Genomic DNA, 19,220 nt, shown 5'->3' with positions numbered 1-19,220 from the left:
CTGCACTTTGTCTGACTGTAGTGTCCTCTTCTTTTGCCTCTGTTGGGGATTTGAGGTTTATTAATCTTGCAGATCATACCTTGCAATTCAGAGGAATGAAAAGTCAGTATTTCATAGAGATGTCTTCTTATTTCCGTAACGTTTCACATAACATTCAAACAACAGCCAATTTTTAATATGTTTTATTTAGTCATATGTCGTTTATTATTTAGATGAGAAGCTTGTTCATTGCTAACTAAGCAGTAACTTCTGACTTCCTTGTGTTTACTGCTTTCAGTTAGCAGTTAAAACTGTAATCCTATGCGCATAACTTTAATGCAGAACTAAAAAATGACACAAGCTTTCGATCAAACCAAGAAAATCTTTGGAAAAATATCTGGCTTTATATTTGTTTCGCTAATTTTTTGCTGGGTTAGTAAGGAGCACCCAAAACCGAAGAAGAAAGTCAGAAATTTAGTAGAAATGTAAAACAGTCACGCAAATAGGATCGATTTCTAAGCCGATTACTTGAACCCTCTCGATAAAGAAGCGTACATCATAGCCTATATGGGCGTCGAAAAAAAAAAGCGAAGTTCCGTTCGTTCCATGAAGCGATTTCGTCACTTTTTGTGAAACCCACATGTAGCTAATATACTGGGTGGCCCAAGAAGTTTCTGAGCAGTTGCGAACTCTATAATACTTTATCTATTTGAAAGAAGCAGAAAATAGGGAGATTGCTGCAGTGAAAGGCGAATTCAAGTATACGATACACGGACGAGACACTTCGGAGACTTTTGATCCACCTGGTATATGGCGTCCGCAATAATGAAAGACAAGGATACTTTCGCCGAAACGCTTTTTTGTACTGGAACTATTATAAATTAGTTGATATTATTGAGTTTTTCCACTACAGTTTCCAGTCCAGGCATATCACAGCTGTTTCTTATATCTAGTTTCCCAATTTTACTTTGTTTTCCTCGTAGCTATTGTCATTTTGGGAGTAAATAGTCGCAAACTCTGTTTTCCGTCACTTTAATTAGCATAGCTGAATAATGTGCATTATTTTAGGTTTTTATGGGTGCGCTGTATGTTGGCGTGCGTCATCCATACGGGAGAGAATTTACTCAGTGCTTAGCATTTAACGTCTATTATATTACGCGTTACGACTTTTGCTAGCGGGATTTTGCGAAGGTTTACCTCGTCAAAAACGATCGCCATAGCTACTTTACTGGTAAAATTGTAAGCATCGTCAATCGTGGGCTGGCTGGCTGGCTGACTGTTTCCACAAGTCATAACAAAAACATCTATTCACTAGGCAAGAAGGTCGTTGCATGCAACGTAATCGCTAGAGGACCGCTCATTTCCTGAGACTTCACCTTGTCCTATCGAAGTTTGCAATTCGTGTTCCTTATCCAGTAAGTATGGAATTGGGAAGTCTTCGTAGTATTATACAGCTCGTTCAAATAAACTATCGATAGATACGGCTGGTTAGTTTGTGTGTCATTTTAAACCCACCTTGAACGTTATTATATCAATCACGAGCGAGAAATAAATGTCGATATTATTTGTCATAGTCGATGTTTATGTTATTTATCACACAGCAAATAGGATTTTTGGTTAACTCAATTGAGCCCGGTCCAAGATGTGGACTACGTTAATGGGCCGAACTTTAGCCCAATCGTGTATTGAACCAAAGTAACACACACTGCAAGCTCTGCGCTCTGTCCCACATTCACCTCAGTATTATATGGGCTCTAGAAACTAAATCCAAAGACCCATTTTACAACGGTACTGCATGGGGCGGACATCGATAGCCCCAAATAATGACCAACGAAGCGTAGCGCCAACAGTGTGCTTTGGACCTTTAACTTTGACCCTCCACTTTGCCGGATAGGTTCACGAGACAAACGAAGTGTTTACTATACAGGCTTGGCTTCATCGAACCGTCGTCGCCAGAACAAGATACATTTATTTGTTTTCATTAATGTTGCAAGTGTCATTTGGTGGCATTGGCATAAAGCATTGTCTAGCCGACGTTTTGTTGAGTGCAGGAAATATTTTGCAGCTTCTCAGCTGAACACGACATTTTCTTGGCAGCTCCGTCGACGGCATCACCCTTGTTAACGCTCTCGTTATCGGAGAGCGCGCGTACGATTTTTGGGTTGTATAGCTTCGGATCAGAAACCATTCGCACAAAGAATGATCTTTTGTACCGCAACGAATGGCGTTTCTTGTCGAGAATGAAGACTTCGTCCGGTTCGGCAGTCTCATACTCCGTTTCCTGAAAGAAGCCGGCCGCCAAGAAATTCACAAATAATACACAAACAAAATACACAAACGGCTCGCATCACCAAATACCCAAACAGTTACATTGACAAGTAGTGTATAGCTGCAGAATACGTATTTCAAGCCGACATAGAGATATCGCCACTGCGTTAAACCCTAACTGAAGAAGAAGATGACAGCGAAGTTCGTTCGTTACTCGCGACGATTGATCTAAACACGAAAAATCGGTCGGGTACGCTGTTGTTGCAATACGTTGATATAGCCAACTTTTTGGAAACAATAACCGTTGAAGCCTCACACAGGCCACCACCTTGAAAGTGATCTACCTCGAGTAGTTCGGTGGTCGTTTGCGAGATGACGTCCCAGGCGTGCGCCACGTCCTCATCAGTTGCATTCTGGGCACATACGCAAAACCGAATCACGAAGCGGTTATGCAGTGACGCGGGCACCATGTGCAGGCGGCCGCTGGCATTGATCATTGTTAGAAGCTTCTTGTTCAGCGCATTACTGCCCTGAAATTCCAACAGGGTATTAGTAGCCTACGTTGATACTAGTTGTATAATTTAAAAAAACTATACAAGTGCATATATATTTTTGAGAAGACAAACATCTAGAAGGGAAGCGCTGATACCAACTTGTTGCTGAATCAAATCAGATCACAGGCTTTTGCTAGTAAATGGTGAATTGTTGTGCTATCCAATTACGTGGCTTGGAGCTTAGGAGGACACTAAAAGCGGACTCAAATTACGTTGCGACGTTACGTTAAAGCTTACGCCTGATTCTAAAAAGTACGGAGACCTTTTACCTTGAGTCTAAAGCATACGAGCGATAAGATAACCTCGTTGACGACTTCGAAACGCTCGTCGTGCCTAACGAGGCACTCAAATTTTTTTGCAAGCCGTACGTGGTCACGGATGTAGCGCTGTAGTCCCTCGACACCGTAGCGACGGATGACAAACCATAGCTTCAGCGAGCGAAATCGACGACTCAGAGGAATACCCCAATGCTGACGGTAAAAAAGTCTGTCATAGTTACTATGACTCTTTTTTAAGGTGTAAAAAAAACGTCACATCAGCCCTCGATTCAATGCCAACATACATACAAACAAATAAATGCACAACAATCGTGCCATTATATGATCTATTGCTACCTGGATGCTGTACCTGTCCATGAACAAAATGTCATATCATTCCTATGTGAAATATTGAAGTGTACGTTTTTGGAGTCCATAAAAACAGAGATGTTTTTGAAGTAATGCGCCCAGTTACGACACAGCCTAATCTCAAATACAAAGCTTACTACACAGAACGATCTATATTTGCTAGAATCAACCGCGAGATCCACATATCCAGACGGGCTACTATAGCTATATATTTTTTTTAACTATAGGTAAGCAAAGTATATTACTCTATAGTCGATGGCTTTGTCGGAATAGCTATGCTGAAGGTATAGAGGGTCCACAACCAATGCTTCCGTTAGTTTAAATCGATCCTTCACCCTGAAAAGCGAATAATCATTAAATGTATTGGCAGAATTAGCGACATTTCTTAACTGCATCAATAACAAAATTTGTTTGTTATGAGGCAAGCGTACCCGTGGCCTACTGAACGTGAAGATACCTGGCTGTCTGGCGTAAACATACTACGGTTTATTCTGGGAGTCGGCCATCGAAATGCATAGATAAAACGCTAACATATTTGTAATTAGTCTAGATCTAGCTTTTTGTAGTCTGCACCATAGCTGCATTAACCTACGGGTTTTGGCCTGTCTATAGCAAAGCAGATATTTCGAAAATAATGACAATCCCAACACGCCCCTTTACTCCGGACGCAATACGTTGCTTCCCTGAGTCGTAACCCAGATTTGAATTTTGTTTTTGACTGACTCAAGCATACGAGCTTAGTATCGTCAATTTTCTTTTGCTTTTAAGGTAGTTTAAGAAAGCTTTATTGGAAGTAGACAATACGACCTACACCGAGTTGATAATATATCCATCCCTACATTATACATACCACATAGTTGAACAATCGAAGTTGACCAGCATCCACTTGTTCGGATTAGTATTGAAGGACATCGCGTGCTCAAGACCATCGGTGAGGTGCTGGAACTCGGGGCATATGAAAGCTGAACCAGCGAAAGCCGCATCGACGTGCAACCATATATCCTCCTGCTTACAAATTGGCCCAATCTCATCAAGAGGATCAAACGCACAACATGATGTTGAACCGAGCGTTGCCGATACCTGATTGGTAACATCCATACCAGTTATACTAAACCTCTATATGTTCAGTTATAACGTGCGATATATATCTATATATGCGAAAAAAATGTCTGTCAAATTATTCCGACGCTGCCCTACATATGATTAATAGTTCGACAAATGTTTACTTAATTAAAAAAAGGATTTATTTTCACTAGCAGATCTGTGGAACTAATGCATGCGACTCTAGTAACACACTCGAATCTTCAACTGAATATAATAACTTACGAAAAAGGGTATTAATCCTGCCGCTTTGTCCTCTTTGATGGCTCTTGCAAGAACGTTCCCGCGCAGCCGATTGCTCAGGTCTGTATCTAAAATGCGGAGCTTTACGAAGCCGATCCGGGCAGCTTTCTCGACGCATGAATGGGACTGTACAACATACGACAGAACCCATTTCTAATGAGTGACTTATGTGTCTTGACAAAACTTAATATGGCCCAATTGGCAGTCCTCACGCAAATGAACTTACCTAACCTAACTTAACCCCGCTCAGCCAATATTTACTATAGAAAGAACGATAGCCAATCTGCTAGATTAACCATGAACGAATAAGCAGTCAAAATGAACACTAACCTCGGTCGAACAGTAGGCCATTAATTTAGGCAAAATCGCGTAATCATCCAGAGTGGGATATTTAAGTTTCGCTTTTTTAATTGAGTCGTAACGTGCCGCTAACAACGATACCAGGACGCATTCCGACGCAGACGTCTGAAAATTATTTAATCAAAATTAAAACGATATGTATACGTAATTGTAAAGCCCTGTAGAACGTGCAGATTCTGACTTTTATTTTTTCCTGCACACAAACCGTCACAACCGGCACATATTGACCTGAATACAATACAGTAACGAGTATTGGACTTGTGTGCCCTCCTCCGCTGTGAACGCTGATCAACAGTAAAAATGTTTGCTTATTTAGTTACGGATGGTATTTACTTGGCATAGGGTGGAAAATGAAAAGATGGACATGTTTCTACATACCTGTATAACGCCGCCACCTTTGCTGTCACCATGTAGACAGAGAAAGTCTTCTGGAAGACCAATCATTTTTCCTATAATTAACAATAAACCCATGGTTACTGTTTTAAAAAAGAAATTAGTTCTACGAATTGTATCTCGAATATTACCCAGAATAATTTCTAAACATAATGCTATTTTGTGTAAATATATATATATATATATAGAGAGAGAGAGAGAGAGAGAGAGAGAGAGAGAGAGAGAGAAGGGGTAGATGGAAGCTTCAACGGCGTTTAGTCATAATCTATACGCAGACGAGTTAAAGCTATATGACCGGCCACTAGTTCACTGAAAAGGGGTCGAAAGAAGCTGCTTTAAAGGGAATTGTGATCTTGTAGATGTGTCTTTTTGACAGTGAACCAAACCCAATTGAAAATTATGATTAGCGTGATTATTGCGGAGATAAGATTCTAATCAATCTAAAACATAGTTACTACCGTGAAACCTGGCTATTGTAATTTTAAAAGCACATAAAAGCCATCGTTTTGTGAAAGCAGCATCGCTAATCCTTTCGCGATGACACAAGCTTGAGGCAATTCTGCAAGATATCTGAAGTGCTGAAGGGATGCGTAAAAGATTTTGCTATTCGAGTGAATAAACTTTGAAGTAAACTATCAGTATCTACCGTAAGTTAATCAGTAAAGTACAAAGTGTGCTTAGCAAAGTGACTATAATACCAATAGCTACATTTGTTTTCTGCACTTCAGTGGTCTGATTCTAACAGTTGCTGACATATAACACTAATCTGAGATTTTTAATCAATCAGTGAATTCTAATAATATAGTAATAACGAGACGAAGATGTAATGCGCGGCTGGTATTCTTCTGCAGCTCAAATCTTAATGCGTCTCTTCGCCTAATAACGGCGCGCTTGATTGTATAGAAAAATGTCCAACAAAATTAGGATCACTTAAATGAATTTTACGAGCCGTAAATTTGTTTCTCAACAATGGTTTTATTAGTGAAATACAAAGTTAGTCAACCAGCGTTCGGCGTGGTGTTTCACACACGTACCAAACAAGTGACAATTCATAAACATCGGAAATGATATCGTTTATGATGACATTTTTTTCTTTTGCTTCCAAGCGAAAGCAAACGTACTGTACATGCTCTCTTTTTTTCAAATTAATTTTCTGGGCTTTTTCCTGTTATATATATATATATATACATATATACCTATAAGCCAGTACAGTTGAACATGTAATCGACTGCGGAGTACTCACCCAACCAGTCGAGCATGATAATCTCTAGCTCGGTGCATGCCGGACTGGCGGCCTAAAGGAAGTCAATTAAAATTGCCAGCTGTTAAAAATGTAGCACAATCAAAGCATGCTGAATTACCTAAAGAAGGTCGATAGTCACGACAACAAACAAGCGCCTCTTCTAGCAAATACACGCGGAACGAATCAAGAAATCCATACTATATACAGGTCATCTAAAATAATGGAGGGTCTCTATGAAGCCAGTATGAAGCAATACAACTACAGGCAGGGAACGATGGAGCAGCGTCTACGAGTAAGTCCGCATAGAACGATAGTCCATTAATTCGACAAAGAACAGGATTTTTAAAGTCATTTTATGATGGAACAGTTAGACCAACCCATACAGTTAGTAACTCAGGAAACGTACACAAAAATTTATCTTCATATTTAGAGATATCGTTCCACAAATCTACCGGACACTCGCCTTCGGTTCATTTACCGCCGAACAAACCCGATCGAGAACTGTGGGGCCTAAAGTTCTTCGTTTCACTTTTTCTTAGACTCCGCTCTTGAGCAACCCTTAAGCTCTCAAACGAGGACATTAGCACCTAAAAGCTTCTGACTTTATAAGAACCCTATATTGTCTATAATGCTAGAAGTTTCGACCAACAAACGATCCTCGACGAATACCATTGCGGTCGGAGACACATGGATGAGTCTGTGCCATCTACTCTGAAAACGAATTTGGATATCACATTTAGACAGCGAGCAGATTAATATGCATGCTAAACAGAACGTTTACATCTGCTGGTATTCGATAGCCTGAAGTTGGGAAAGAGGACGATAAGCGTTCTGCCCGGTACTTATGCTTTCTCCGATCAACTGAAAGAAGGCGTGTTGAGGTAACTGTGGTATGTCCCTGTATAAAATGTCATTATACTAGAAAGGTAAGAAAAAGGTGATAGGCTTTTGAAAAGTACTTGATATTCAGTGTAGGAAAAATAGAAATGGAGACTATCTCGTTTTTGAGTGAATCCACCTGATCTAGAGAGGCAGATATTAGGCAAAAAAGGAACGTGAAGGAAATTTCCCAGGAAAACCGCATAGGATTTTCGATAAGGACAGAAAGCGCCAAGTCCCAATCGACTTGATAATTATATTTTAAAGAAATATAAGATCTGTTTTGTGCAGTGAGGTGAAATAAACATAAGAATTGCCAAAATTCCATCCGGACTTTCACTTGTATATTAAATTATATATATAGCAATCAAAATCAACTTTCAGATGACCCAGCAATAGAAGAAGAAGAAATGAATGCAGTACTTCTAGGTGATTTTATGCATAAAATAAATCTTTTAAAGGAATAATCGTTTTCGACGTATAGGCCTGATAGCTTAGACTTAGCTTACTTTAAATAATCAAAATGGTAAAAATCATATATTTTTTATCCTACGTGTATAATCATTTCAAATAAGCACTTCATTCAAAAACGCTTTCCAGTATTTTTACTTTGTAACGACTCTTTTCATTTTGATAAAAGCGACGGACAATATGTGCACATTTCAGAACTACTTATTTGTAATTTAAATATTTAACCCTTAAGTCCTTTTTATAAAACTATTTGAAATTCTTGGTTTAGCCTATTTTATATGACACTTATAAATAAAGTTCAGAAATCAATATACAAATTAATTTTCCAATTGAGGTAGAATAGCTGTTCATCTTTTTCTTCACAAATTCCTCTAATAAGATTTTAATAGTTTTAATTTCAGAATTAATTTACTATTAAGATGGCTAACCTTGATTTAAATTTCTACTTTCTTCAAATCACTAGTTATCCCAAAATACTTCACAATGTTTTAAAAAGTAATAAATTATCTAAATTAAGTCAATGCTTTAACTGTCTAATCACAGCTCAAAGCAAAAAAATCAGACTTCCTTATACGACTTTGTATAAGAGTTGTAAGATCGAGTATAAAGTTCTCATTAGAGCCGATCGTATCTAGCTTAAACTTCTCAAGATAATTATTTTGACTGTTTTGCTATCTTCATTGAGCTCTTTGTAAGCAGTGCTTCAATTCGAAAAGCGAAAAAAGAAGAGTTCGAAAAGGTGCTGCATATCCGCCATTCTGTTCTTCACTATTCTCATGCTGGAAAAGTGGAGACAAAAATAATTGTTTGCGAAGTTGAAACAAGACGTTCGGAAAATGTTATCACTTCCCAACTTCGGTTTAATCACTTCGGAACTGGAAATTTCAACTTGATACACTCCGGACGACCATAGGACCGAAACGACGATAAACTGCAAGAACCCCTTAAACAGGATGCGGCACAGTTGACCCGAGAGCTCTCTATGCAGCTGGGGGAAACCCGAATGACTGTTATCAGTCGTTTGCATGCACTCGAAAAGATGGGAAAAGGAGGGGAAGTGAACCCCCAAAAACTTAGTGAAAATGGAAAAAAAGTTCAACAATGTTTTTTAGTTTTAGTTTCTTGCAAGAAAAAATAAAGTAATTTCCATACTGGTCGTTACTGACGATGAGAAGTTGATCTTGGCCACCCTTCTAGGCGCGAAGCTAAACTACTAGATCCTTATAACTTAACACCACGAAGAAATATTCATGGTTTGAGGCTGCGCCTCGGCATATGGTAGGATGGGAAGGGGGTGTTATACTACTGAGCTTCTGAGACCCCAAAAAAAAATAACTACAAGAGGCAGTTGCTCAAACTAACTCATCCGTCTGAACCATGAAATTGGTATCTTGACAACACTGTACTGAATATTACTTTGAAGACCTAACGAGCATTAACGGCCTTCCGAGGGGAAACTGCTTCACTTGGCATACAGCCCGTACGTCTCTCCACCATATTATTATTATTATTTGTTTCGGTTAATGCAGCATAGCCAGAAAAGTAAACAACGTCCGCAAGTGAGTCGGCGACTGCATTGGACTAAACATAGTGACTCGGTCTCGCCTAGCGTATCTTCTAGCCGACTCACCACTATTTTTCGAATAGCCCGCGCCATCGCTCAAAGCCTCTAGCAACGGAAGCCTTCAAAAAGAACTATTTAAAGTAGAAGAAAAATTCACGGGAGTTGATAGGGACTTCATCAATGATGAAAAGCCAGGAGTGGAAAGGGGCGAATACACTAAACAAACATATAATGACTCGCATTAGTGTGCATGAGTTCTACCGTAGACTCTGCAGGAAAGCTGGTTTCTACGAGCCTAACGATATACGTAGGTGCTCCAGAGAAATTGATAGAGATCATGCAACTCCTTATCCCCCTTGTATCATCTTTAGAACATCTAGCAAATCTCTCAGATTAGTTTCAATAACTCATTTTCTTGCTTTTTTGGATCCTTTGCTGTTAACTTATATATATATATATATATATATATATATATATATATATATATATATATATATATATATGAACATCGTTAGCAAAGGCAAATTGAAAAAAAAATAAAGAAATCTATCTGTGTATGTTATCACAAAAAAGCTAATGGAAGAACTTTCAAGATCTTTTTACATCCTGCACTTACCCAGCTGAAACCAACACATCCGATAGCGTCGGAAACCATGTCAGCAAGAATTGATGGATAACTGTTTCCTGCCGGAAAATAAGCATGGAATCGGGGATGCTGCCAGTGCGTCACCTATTCGACAGTTATATACAACAGAATCGGCATTTTAAACTTCCGTACCTTTTTAAAAACCTTATAATTGTTCTTTATTAATATCGCATCAATTGCTGTGACCCGAATATAGCACTAGTTTTAACGTTCTTGTAAATGCGTGTTTATAGATCAGGTGAAAGTTCTTGCAACAACCATGTACGCGGACTCACATACTTACTCCTGGCATGATGTACTTTTCGAAGTCCGCCATGATTATATCCCAATTTTCCGGTTTATAAGGTGCCTTCCGCGGAAGCAAATCTGTAACACGTTTTTGTCAGAGTCAATAATTAACTAGTGATATTGTGTCCGGTGCCTCATCCAAGCTGTCATTATGGCAATACGAAATTATAGACATAGTGTTTTCTTTGGAGACCTCTTTTATTTTCAAAACAGTGTGAAGAATTACAAGGACCCGCTTCATTTTGATTTTGAATATGACTGACAATAAAAATTTTCTAAAAAACTGGATATATAATAATAGTCACGAATTATCAACGAATGCATCCAACGTACTCTAAACAAGCTGGATTTCCTAAATTCAAGAGCCAGTGTTTCTAAAGATAAGTAACGTGAAGATAAATCTAACAGTCCGTTACCTTTGAGGTATCCAGGTTCGCACTTGGGAGTCACTCGTCTTTGGCCAATGTTCTCGAGATATTCGGCGATATAATCGACCATTTCTCGGCCCTTTATTCGAAATTCTTCTGTACTCATACCCCATGATACACTCTCGCCACAACCATTTCCATCCGCTGCAATAGATTGGTTCGTTAATGTAAAACAACCGTTCATCTGATCAATACAAAAAACGTGCTTAATTTTACTTAAAGAATACATTTTCTTAATTTCCACTTTACGGTATTCAGGTTTTCTTAAGGATCGTAGGACAGATAGCAGCAGTGCGAAACATGAAGGTTTTAATAGGTTTCCTTTCTCACTCAGTTGTGACCTGACATTGATATGGTTTTTGCGTCCTGGAACTACGTTAGCTATATGAATAGGATTGTCCATCTTACAGAAAGTCTCAATATTAGCCAAGTCAAGACGTTTCAATGGATATACTTTTTTCCAAAAATATCGACGAGTTATCTATGATCAAATCATGCCGATTAAGCACAAAGCTTAGTGGCGTTCTCTATACTTACCTAGATCAACCATAGAACACCTCAGGTTAACCAAATTGCATTAAGGCGGCACAAAATATATTGTCCAATGCATCCCTTATAAAAGAAAATTATCACTTTTACGGCTTACGTCTAACTGTTATGTCCTAACACAAAAAATTAAAATGAAAACCACATTACTTGTCCTGCCAAAATGCACTATTTTAGTCAAACATTTTATGTAAAATATGAGGAGATGCTTATAAATAATTTCTCTCAGTGCGTCACTCTTAATGATGTACTACTATTAATCAGTTTCTATTACTCTCTTCATAAACGATTTAATATGTAATACAAATATAAAATTAGCTATTAGTCTATTCATATTTTCTACTAACTACAGAATCTTTAATTCTGTAGTCACCTAAGCCTATTACATTGGTAAGTAAGCACTTACGAAGCACAGGCCGATGATGAGGTGACTGGTTGAGTTTTCTTGGCGTATTTGGACATAGATTAGCGTTACACTTGTGTTGAGGTGATGCCTGAGGAGTCGAGTTGTTATCCGACGAACGTGGAAGCAGTTTCTGCATCCATGAAAGGTTCATGACGTCCCTGCCACGTGCAGGGTAAAGACCGAGCTCCTCTTGATGCTGGGATTCTTGCTCCTCGTCGTCTTCGACCTGATCTCCAAGGCTGCGCTCACGAATATCGCTGCTACGTAGTAACTTCCGTTGGGTGCTTCTAATTTCCTACGTACGCCTCCTAGTAGTTACCGGCGATGCAGCGACCGACGGCGTATAGTAAATAAGATCCGCCGCTACTGGTGAATCACGATGGACGTTGTCACGACGCTTGACTTTGGTTTCTACAAGAGAGCAGTTTAAATATACACCTGCATTGAGCGTCCCAGCTTATGCCGTTTCCCGTTTAGGATATAGCCATTTCTATATGAATCTACCTAAAACCAGTACAAACGAAAACGCCAGTTGTTCAGGAGCTTTTTTCAGGTGCTACGCATGTATGCATACGTTAGCACGTATGTGGTCCTCCAAGGCTTAATTCATTCGAGCGATCAAAAGTGGCAAATTTTACAAAAGAAGGTATGATTGTTATATACGAAGTCATGTCTGTGGTGTTTTGTCGTTATTATGTTCAATCTTGTGCACCTAGCGTAAACACGGAAAACAGTGTATTATATAGCTGAATACTTGGGGCATGTATGAGGACGGTTGGTCAACGGAAGCAAGATTCAATCAATCTTAAAACAGCTCCCCAATGATCAGAGATGTGGCATCATATGGTGAGCGAACAGAGGGAGTATACGCTTTCTGCTTGCTTGTCATAAGAGCATCTGTAGGGCAAAGTTACATATTTTGTTTATCCATAAGAAGAAAAGTTTACATCTAACGTAATGCGTAAGATCAACTAACATTTACCCTGTCTGATTTAACTTGTTAATCTTTAGCGATTATTTTACCAGGCTATCTTAATATGTTCGTCGGAAGGCTAAGCCAACTGTATATTTGTCTCGCTCGTTCCATACTGGCCTGGCCATATTTTTCGTACAATGTGGTTAGGGGGCCTTTTTTATGTTGGCATGTCGACTTGATTTTCGAGACGCACATAAATAGAGCCAACTGATCTCTCAAAGACGTTCGCGAATCGAGCAGTCCTTAGCTGATTTTCAACACAGGCTGCGATTAGCTCAGTCAACGAACCAATTCATTCTGTCCTGCAACGTCACCAAACTTTTTAGTTTCTTCTAGTAATTTTTCCATTAGATAGTTATGCATATTATATTGAATAAGGGTTCAAATATTTTATCATTTCCTAATTGGCATACTGATTGTGTTTGTAGACGTCACCAGAGTTTAAAAAATTTATTATATTTCTTTTTTCTACTTTTTTTTCCTAAGTATTTACATACAACATATATTTATATCTTCTTAATATTTACATATATTTCCTAGTAGTTTGTTATTTTGCGCTGAAAATGGTTCAGGAGTTTTTTTTTTTCACGAAAACCGATTTTACGGCAACCGCCTCAACTTTAACTCAATTAACACTTATTAGAAATGGATTTCAAAACGCATAGCTCAAACGCTAATTGTGTATGAACTAAAGAAAGCGTCGAATAGCAGCAATCTATTGTATTTGCACAATATTATGCAAACACGTTGAGCTGACTTATTGATGCTGCGCAGGTTAAATACACATGTTCACTCAACAGAAACAAACGACGCAGGCGTCGTGCCTCGGAGTTTGTCAGCGATGGTTTGGCGTTGTTTTTAAGCATACGAAAATCAGAACATGTTGCTGCCATCGGTTTACGGCCAACCAAATTAACATTATGCTTTGTGGGAGATAACAAACCTTTCCCTCTACAGATCGGCTCTATCTATCTATCTAGATGCCATCAGGATGAAATTCTAACGACCTATAACAATCAGCCCAATCTGACTCTTTGGAGTTTGGGCCCGACAAACAAATACTTAGATAGAATACAGATTAATAAAAAGGCGAAACGACATACCGTTGTTGTCGTACGCCAACATATTCCAACAAGGACAGAGAATAAAATATCTATCTCCATTGTACGTACTCAACAGATATGTAAATCTGTGATGTAAGCAATGATTCCTGTGACTACAGAATATTATCCTATGCAGCTGTAGATAGCTGTGAAGCAATTGTTATACGAAATATTTCCCCAAAGAGACCCTGTATATACGTACTATTGCAAGGTTCTATTTAGCTACTGTAGCTGAAAGCTCCCAAGGTATACTGCCACATTCCTGTATCAATGAACATAGCCCTATAGCTCATGAATATCATAATCATTCTGTTCAAAGCGTTGCCTGCCGCATCAAAGGTGAACCTTGACAAAAAATTACGGCTCATCCTTTGTGAGGAAGTTTCATTTGTAAGCGAAGTGTAAAGAAGGTAATTTCACAGGATAAAGATAGGGGAGCTGGAACAGGACATCCGCCCAAAAATACGTAAAGAAGAAATCGAATTTTCTATCGTCTCAGATCGTTCTTGGGTCAGGTGGGCTCTGAGCTGGGCTCCATATGAGACCTGCGTTTATTCTGCGCTTCATTACGAACATGATCATTGCGATATATTTATGCTAATCGTATTCCATTGACCACCGTGTTCTTTATTGCATTAGGAACCCACTAATTTGCATGGTAGGCACGTGGGGCAAGTTTTACATCGCTTCTATAAATATCCTTCCCTTAATTTAGTGCGGGGAGAACAAAGGTGAGTGCCTCCTTTCACGCCCATGTGACATTTCGCAATAACGTTCGAATAGGGAGCACTTGTCGGCACTGGTTGACATCGTGTTGTGACTACGCAAATGTGGTAAAATGTGGAGAATCAGAGCACTAAAACGCCAGAATAATGAAAGGCTATTTTTTCGCTTGAACAACCTTTAAAGAAATTGACTCGAAAACATTTTAAAGGTAATATATGCTTGTACTTCAACTAGACAATCAAGCAAATGTTTTTTACCGACAGTGCATCGAGTGACTAGCATATTTCGGCTTGCCGCATGTCAGTTATATAGATTTAGGTCGCTAGGAAGCTTCATGATCAAAAGCACTGATGGGGCTCAGCATGCCTCTAAGGGCAGCTTTCCTACCGCATAAGTCTGTACAACCAATCCGACTTAAATGTTATAGACGCGCTGGTTGCGTCGATCTGCGCTTATTTGCCGTCCGTTAGACTGAGCAGCAAATGTAACCTGCACAGTTAGTGCTTCCCTTCGTTGTTTATATTTACAGGTAGGTCAGATTTACCAGATAAAACCACGCGCCTATTTCTACCTCAAAAACTCTAACACTGTTCGGCTGAGTTATAATACAAAGCAGAAAAACTGCTGGCAGTCCGATCAAACAATGCTAAAGTCTTGCGTCAAACGTAACGTAATAATAATAATAATAACAACAACATATAGACAGAAGGTCTTCTTTTGTTTGCAATACGGCTGTACTGTTTGCTATGAAGTGAAAAATCACTGGTTTATCATAAATCGTGTTGAAGCGAAATGCGTCTTTTTTTCATTGTTATTGCAATGTTTTATTGCCATGCAGCCTGGTGACCAGCAGGCCTGATTAATCTGTTCAAGTAAATTAACAGCTCACACTAAGGGGACTTTAGGGTTTAACCGCCTAAGGCTGATAACGACAAAATCGAAATGTAAGTAGAAGGTTTTTCAAGTATGCCTTGCAACCTCAGTCTAATTTATGCGCTTAGAATAGTGGAAGTGATTAAACTACTTTTTTATGTGGTAGGCATCCTTTGCAAACCCGAAAGAATTGACCAGTTATCAATGCAGCATGAGGTAACGTAAAAACCTGTTTCCACATCTCGGGTAAACGTTCAGTGCAGCAACTAGTAGTAAAAACAATCGTATCTTCTTAGCCATTGCACCCCGGCGCCCCTTCCGAAAAGCAGCTACAGGACGACGAGTGGAAGACACGCCGAACTTGTTAACTGTCAACAAATCATACACGAGAAAACAACTTTATTTCTAGGCTATTCTAAATGCAGGAGTTGAATTCGGTCAAAATCTGAATACATATAATATTCTCCAGGCAGGAGACAACTATCGGCTAAGTTTAGCACAGAATCTGCCAGCACAGACCTGCTTTCGCAATGCGTTAGGACGACTCGCAACTGTCGTGTTGTATACAACAGTGCAGTAGAACGTGACGCAAAGGCGCCTCGAACAACAAATGGAATCATTTAACCAGCTCTTACATTCACTACTTAGAATAAAAATCTGATTTGCTAGTCCACTATTACAATTCACAGAATAAAATCTAAACGTCAAACAGAACGTTACGTAATTCAAGTATGTAGGTTACTGAAACGTCCGTTGCATTATACTCGTAATTTGGCCTTACGTATCCCATACGGTTACTAAATCTATCTATCTAACTGCTTTTAGCAGGCCTATCTCCCATTTGTTTTCAATTTAAGTTAAGTCATGTGCACACTGCAATTTTGATGATTCAGTTTACTCTCGGTTCCCATAGAAAAACGACTTTTCTTTCACAAGAAAGCCTGATTCCACTGCTGCTGCTGCTGCTATTTTCAAAACTGATAGATGCTGCATGCTTTTGCCAGTATCTTCCATCCGCTAGACACGAAGCAATAATACTGCAGTGATTTAACGTCTATATGCCCCGTTTACCGCACGGGAAACAGGGTATTCTGTTTTGGCATGTCTGAGCTTCCGCGGCAGAATCGTTTTATCCCGTCTGCTTTTTCAATTTTCACACTGTCTATGAATACTTAACAACATATCAGACATCGAAAGGCGATCCGAACAGAACTCATGATGCCGTTGCCGGCTGGAATATGGTTGGGTTTGGACCGCGTTCAAGAGCCGCAGCCATTTCATCACCCGCTCTCGGCGACTAGCCTACTCCTATCCGGCTAGAATAACTCAAAGAGCGCATAGCCATAGATAAAAGCAGCAGTAATGAAAGACATTCCTTCCATATTAATAATGGCATATCCCGGCAGTTGCCGTCACCCATCTCGTTGCCCAAAATGGGAGACCATTTTCAGCGAATGATTTACCCCTGCATCCTCCACTCATCTCATATAGCCCTTGCCGACACAGGCCCCGGCAAGGCCTCGACAATAACCCCAGACTATCTCCACTCTGAACACCCCTCACTTACTCTAAACCTGCATGCTATAGTCAGGCTCTAACACACGCGGGTCTCAACCTATATTATCTCGACTGAGCTATCGGTCCGGCAAGTCCAAACTAGACCAATGGGTTGTTGCGCGACAAACTTTCGTTCAAGTACTTTCGTCCACCGTTGATTGAAGACTGCTGTGTATTAGAAAATTAAACTGACTGTCCTCAAACTTTGCATACAACTATCAACGCCTAACATTTTTCAGCATTAAAGAGACCTGTTAGCGCTGACTTTCAGGTTGCGGTTGGGTCACAGTTGCCTTTGATATACCTTAGAACTACAATTCGAAGATATATATGTATATACATGAGATGCTCTGAACTAAACTCTAGAAGGCCTGTGCGGGCCTTCGTTAGCTGGTCAAGAATTGTTGACTTAAATGCTGTAGATTGTCTTTTTAATTGCAATGTAGAGCCGTACAACAACAAGAAAGGTCGTCAAAAGCGTGTTATTGTGGCGGTACAAGGAACTCACCCATGACTGTCAGCACATTAATCTATAGGTTGCTATGACCCAGGATGTGGAATGGACTATCTTAAGCTAACCGCATCAACGTTACAAATGAACTACAAAGGACTGACTACTGCTCTGGATGTCTGTCTAAACATTCAGTTCCTCCTCGACACCTTTCTAGGCTTGACGGTCTGTGGGGTACGCAACTGTGGCCTATTTCCGCCAAAAAGGTCATTGTCAATGCTGAAGATAAGCTCACGTCCGATTTACGGTGCTACCAAAGTGGTCAAATCTCAAAATCCTCTTTCCGAAGACAACTTTTATTACGATTCTGGACCAAACCGCCACTAAATGTCAGTAGTTAAAATCCCTTAATAAAATTTTACACCAAATGAAGCTACCTAGCAACTCACTCGAAACCTTGTGGCCTTTGTCACAAAATTTTATGCCAAAATGATCTTCTTATGTAGTTCTTCGCTTAAGGCTTTCAGTAGTCCGATTCTTGTCAAGCACACTTTGCCTCTCTCATCCATGTATTTGCCTTCATGTATGCTCGTGCACTTTTTCTGTTAGGTCCACCTACCGTACGTACGTTTTATGAAGCGTAACTTTACGATTTTACCGAACAGAAGGTTAAATATTTCCTCAATTTGGAGAACGACAAAGCAAACTTCGAACAAAGAATGGGATGATGACGTTGAATAAAAAAAAGAACTAACTTGTTGTTCTTCACTAGTCTCGTTTCTTTGTTTAATTTTCACGTGCTCGTCTGCTGTATCTGAGGCCTCTCGCGTCTTCGTCGACTGCGACAACGAGTCGCAATGTTAGTAGTAGTAGTAGTAATAGATCTCCGTGTCGTCGACTTCGTTTGAGAGGTCGGTTCGAAGAGCAGCAGAAAGCAGATAGACTGAAGGACATGAAGGCGATGAAGTTCCGTAGCAGCACTGTCCTGCTGGCTGAATTATGGGGGTAGGGAACTGTCGGAGAGGCCTAAGCGGCGGGTGGCAGCGGAGGAGGGATGAAGGATGGGGTAGCTGTCTGTCCCGCCGTCAAAGGAGCCTGACTAGAGCGACTACGGCCGGCACGCGGCAGAACAAGACAGCACAGGCGTCGTTCACGGCTGTACGACCGCTGCGGCCGCCTTCTTCTGTGGCAGTACGTATACGCGCTCTGCCCTCCCTCACGGAGCAAAAGAGGCAGGGACACACAGACATAGTAGTAGTTAGTAGGAGATGAAAAGGCGCCAAACTTAGATCCCTCTTCCCCCACTTCCCATTATCCCCGTGTTCCCACTAGCTTTGCGGAACGCCGCATACCGCTACTAGATTCTCGATAGAGGCTAGCACCAGACGGCGTTTTTACACTCTTTCCCACGTTCGTTCTTTATCTTTATTTCTCAACTTTTCTTTCTCATGGGCTACCGAATCCTCGTGTGCTTTAGCAATCGTACTTCCATAGCCGTACCGCAGCAACACACATAGCTCTGAGACCAAAGACCCTTGG

The 19,220-nt window shown here is 40.1% G+C and overlaps 1 protein-coding gene across 1 annotated transcript; it reads right to left on the bottom strand.

Moving 5' to 3' along the window:
- Positions 1-109: 109 nt before the first annotated feature.
- On the bottom strand, positions 110-18,603 carry LOC111264444 (aromatic-L-amino-acid decarboxylase). The gene is made up of 14 exons (XM_022840355.2): positions 18,131-18,603; positions 11,996-12,406; positions 11,032-11,187; positions 10,611-10,693; positions 10,298-10,411; positions 6,768-6,819; positions 5,510-5,580; positions 5,102-5,236; positions 4,754-4,897; positions 4,278-4,507; positions 3,673-3,763; positions 3,071-3,271; positions 2,592-2,777; positions 110-2,260 (listed from the first exon to the last, which is right to left on the bottom strand). The coding sequence occupies exons 2-14, from the start codon at positions 12,144-12,146 to the stop codon at positions 2,006-2,008; spliced, it is 1,869 nt and encodes a 622-aa protein (XP_022696090.1). The 5' UTR covers positions 12,147-12,406; positions 18,131-18,603; the 3' UTR covers positions 110-2,005.
- Positions 18,604-19,220: the final 617 nt, after the last annotated feature.

Source organism: Varroa jacobsoni, unplaced genomic scaffold (assembly GCF_002532875.2).
Source record: "Varroa jacobsoni isolate VJ856 unplaced genomic scaffold, vjacob_1.0 scaffold_858, whole genome shotgun sequence".
Lineage (NCBI taxonomy): Eukaryota > Metazoa > Arthropoda > Arachnida > Mesostigmata > Varroidae > Varroa > Varroa jacobsoni.
Note: the sequence above shows the minus strand (reverse complement) of the source record. Positions and strands in the feature narration are given on the sequence as shown.